At 41.1% G+C, this 3,214-nt stretch overlaps 1 protein-coding gene across 1 annotated transcript; it reads right to left on the bottom strand.

Annotated features, from left to right (window-relative positions):
• Positions 1-435: 435 nt before the first annotated feature.
• On the bottom strand, positions 436-1,386 carry LOC143039757 (uncharacterized). Its single transcript, XM_076209998.1, has one exon. The coding sequence runs from the start codon at positions 1,384-1,386 to the stop codon at positions 436-438; it is 951 nt and encodes a 316-aa protein (XP_076066113.1).
• Between the last annotated feature and the right edge of the window lie 1,828 nt (positions 1,387-3,214).

Genomic DNA, 3,214 nt, shown 5'->3' with positions numbered 1-3,214 from the left:
AATTGCCCTTCGAGCTGCTTGTCTCATAGGACGTACTATAGGTGTCTCATCCTCACCAATGGATTCTCCACTTGTTAAGGGTGTTGGCTCTTGGGAATGAATTTCCAAGGGAACTAGTTTGTCCAGGGTTCTTCTACCAATCATTCCGTTTCATAACACATCTACAATGCGTATATTGTCTTCTTCATCTGGGTATAGTTTAACAATACGTCCTAATGGCCACTCATGTTGTGGTCCGAGTCTCTCCACTATCACCACTTCTCCCACCTTGGGTGGTTTCATTTCCATTGGTTTCGAGGAGCCATAATGTTTTTCTCTCAGGGAAGTCAAATAATATTTTTTCCAAATTCTTTCAAAATGTTTGATAATTGATGATGGACAGCTGTGTCTTGCAATTAATTGTGTATGTCCCAAGAAATCGGGGTCAGATGTATCCTACGTTACCAGTGGTGGATAGGGGTTTATGGTTCTTCCATACAAAAGGTGATTAGGAGTCAAGGATTCTACGGGTTCTTCTTCGTTGAGGTAGGTTAAGGGGCGATTGTTCGACCGCGTTTGTACTTCCCGCAGAATTGTTTCCAACTCCTCCCGGGTCACTCTCTTCTTATACAAGACCCTCTTCAGACATGACTTAGTTAAACTGATCATGCGCTCATAAAAGCCTCTCATCCACGGTGCTCTGGGGGCTATGAATTTCCATTTTATGCTATTTTCTGTCATATATTCGGAGACGTTAGTATGGTCTAACATCTCCTTGAAGAACTTGGCTTCAGCAACAAAATTGGACCCATTGTCCGAAATTACTGTTCTCGGGAATGAGTACATTGCACAAAATCTGCGAAAGAGGTTCAGAAATGTCAGAGCCGACATATCTGAGGCTAACTCTAAATACACCAGTCTAGTTGCTGTGCATATGAATAAACATATGTAATATTTGTGGGGGGCTCCATCCTCCGTCCTTGTGAGTGTGATAGGTCCTGAATAATCTATTCCTATGTGAAGGAAAGGACGCTCAACTGTCACACGGTCAACAGGCAATGGAGGTGGACCAGGGTATTCAAATTTCCTACCCTCAACCCTCTTATAAGTCACACAACGACCCAGCATGGCCTTGATGGTTTGACGGCACTTTGGCATCCAATAATACATTCTAACATGTAACATAGTTTCTTGAGTGCCTCCATGCAGGCACCTTTCATGTGCATGGGTGATAAACAAATATGCTAAGTGATTTTTAGTTGGGGTGAGGATAGGGAACTCGGTATCATGATCAATAGAAGCATAATCCAAACGGCCTCTGGAGCGGATAAGACCAGAAGATTCCTCTTTGTACAGACCTAAGTCTGATAAACTGTCTATTATTCTTATTGAGAGTATCCCTCCCATTCATCAGAAAATTATGAATACTAGGATAATGAGTCTTCTGAGCTATCTGCATTCAATACACACTAGCCGTTGGTAATGAAATATTGGGATTACACTTTCTTATAAACTTAAATATATGAGATTATTTCACACACCAACACATTTGGTTTCTGTGTAGGCCAGTGTTCTCTGGAGGGTAGCCATTCCGGGCCCCCAGTCCATATCTTGGCTTTCTTAAATTGCCTGATGCTAATTCCTCTGGTGACTAAATCCGCTGGGTTTTCCTTGGAGGGTACATGCTGATATCCGAAGGATGACCCTAGACTGCGGATGTCCGGCACTCTGTTTTGCACGTATGGGATGTTGCTTTTGTCATTCCTGATCCGTTGCAAGGCTGCTTCTGAATTAGACCAGATAAACCTCTTTAATGCGTTCTCTTAAGAGATTCTGTAGGTTATATGCAAGTTGTGTGCCCAGTTGTAGGGCTGTCAATTCTAGTTGCGGTAATAATATTGGGGTTTTGTTCTTCAATGGAGCAACCCGGGCCTTTGAGGTCAAAATAACCGATTGGTTTCCATCAGTAAGATAACTGACTGCACCATAGGCTAAGGTGCTAGCATAAATAAATAAATGTAATATCACTTTATCAATGTTACCACAGGTTATGCGTGGGAACTTGAAAGAGGGTAGCTCCTTAATTTCCTTGACCACTTCATTCCACCTTTCCAGATATGAAGTAGGTAAATATGAATCCCATTCCACCTTTTCTGTCTATGCTTCTTGATTAATTAGTTTTCCTTTAATAAGAATGGGGGAACAAAGTCCTAAGGGATCAAAACAAGTGGATACCAGCGAAAGAAGTTGACGTTTGGTCACATATGACAATGACGTAAACCTATATTACATTCCTTTACGGATAGAGTGTCATTAATAATGTCCTATTCTAGACCCAATACTGTGACTAGGTCAGTAGGGGGAGAGACCAAAGTATTGTCCTTTTGGATTAATTCTCTTAACATTTCTGAGTTGCTGTTCCATTGGGCTAGAGACATACCAGCAATAGTTAGCTCCTTGTTAGCTGCTTCATATATCTTTACTATTTCCGTCTCAGTATTCGTCGTCCCCATCAAATTGTCTACATAGAAGGAAGAGGACAATAATTCTGCAAATAGTGATTTGGAAAGTTTGAAGTGATGTTTTAAAGTCATCTGTAACAGGAAGGGGCTGCATGTGGCTCCAAATAACACAGATGCGAAACGATAAGTTTTGATTTCGCTACTTTCATCCTGAGGATTTGTTGGCCATAAAAACCTTGTGAAATCTCTATGATGAGGTTGCAGACCTATACGTAGAAAGGCCTTTTCAATATCTGCTACAAATGCAAACTGGTTGATCCTGAACTTGATTAGGGTTTCACCTAATTTTTCTGTAAGTGAGGGACCAGTTAACAAACAATCGTTCAACGAGGCATTTGTCTTTGAACTTTTGGCACTGCAATTGTACACAATCCGTAAAGGGATGGTTGCAGACCCCTTGCGTACTGCATGATGAGGTAGATAATGAGTATTAGCGCTCACTATTGGATCAACAACTTCTTCAATAACTCCGGCTTTTAATTGTTCCATGATAATGTTGTGATAACATTGTAGTAACTCCGGTTGATTTTTAAATCGTTTCCTTTGATGATGCATTTGCCCTAAGGCAAGTCCATAGTTATGGGGGAGGAATGGATGGTTCGTCTTAAAGGCAAGTTTCACCCAGTACTTTCTTTCTTCATACTTTACAGTTCCTTCATAATGTTTGAATGCCTTTACATCAGTTGGGGATTCTTGGTTCGGGTTAATACCGA

This window comes from Oratosquilla oratoria, chromosome 27, assembly GCF_046742065.1.
Source record: "Oratosquilla oratoria isolate Oo_2021 chromosome 27, ASM4674206v1, whole genome shotgun sequence".
Classification (NCBI taxonomy): Eukaryota; Metazoa; Arthropoda; class Malacostraca; order Stomatopoda; family Squillidae; genus Oratosquilla; species Oratosquilla oratoria.
This window is presented reverse-complemented; position numbering and strand designations above follow the sequence as displayed.

What these genes read in the sequence shown, in the direction of transcription:
- LOC143039757 (XM_076209998.1), bottom strand. Translation starts at nt 1,386, where the DNA reads ATGGGAGGGATACTCTCAATAAGAATAATAGACAGTTTATCAGACTTA.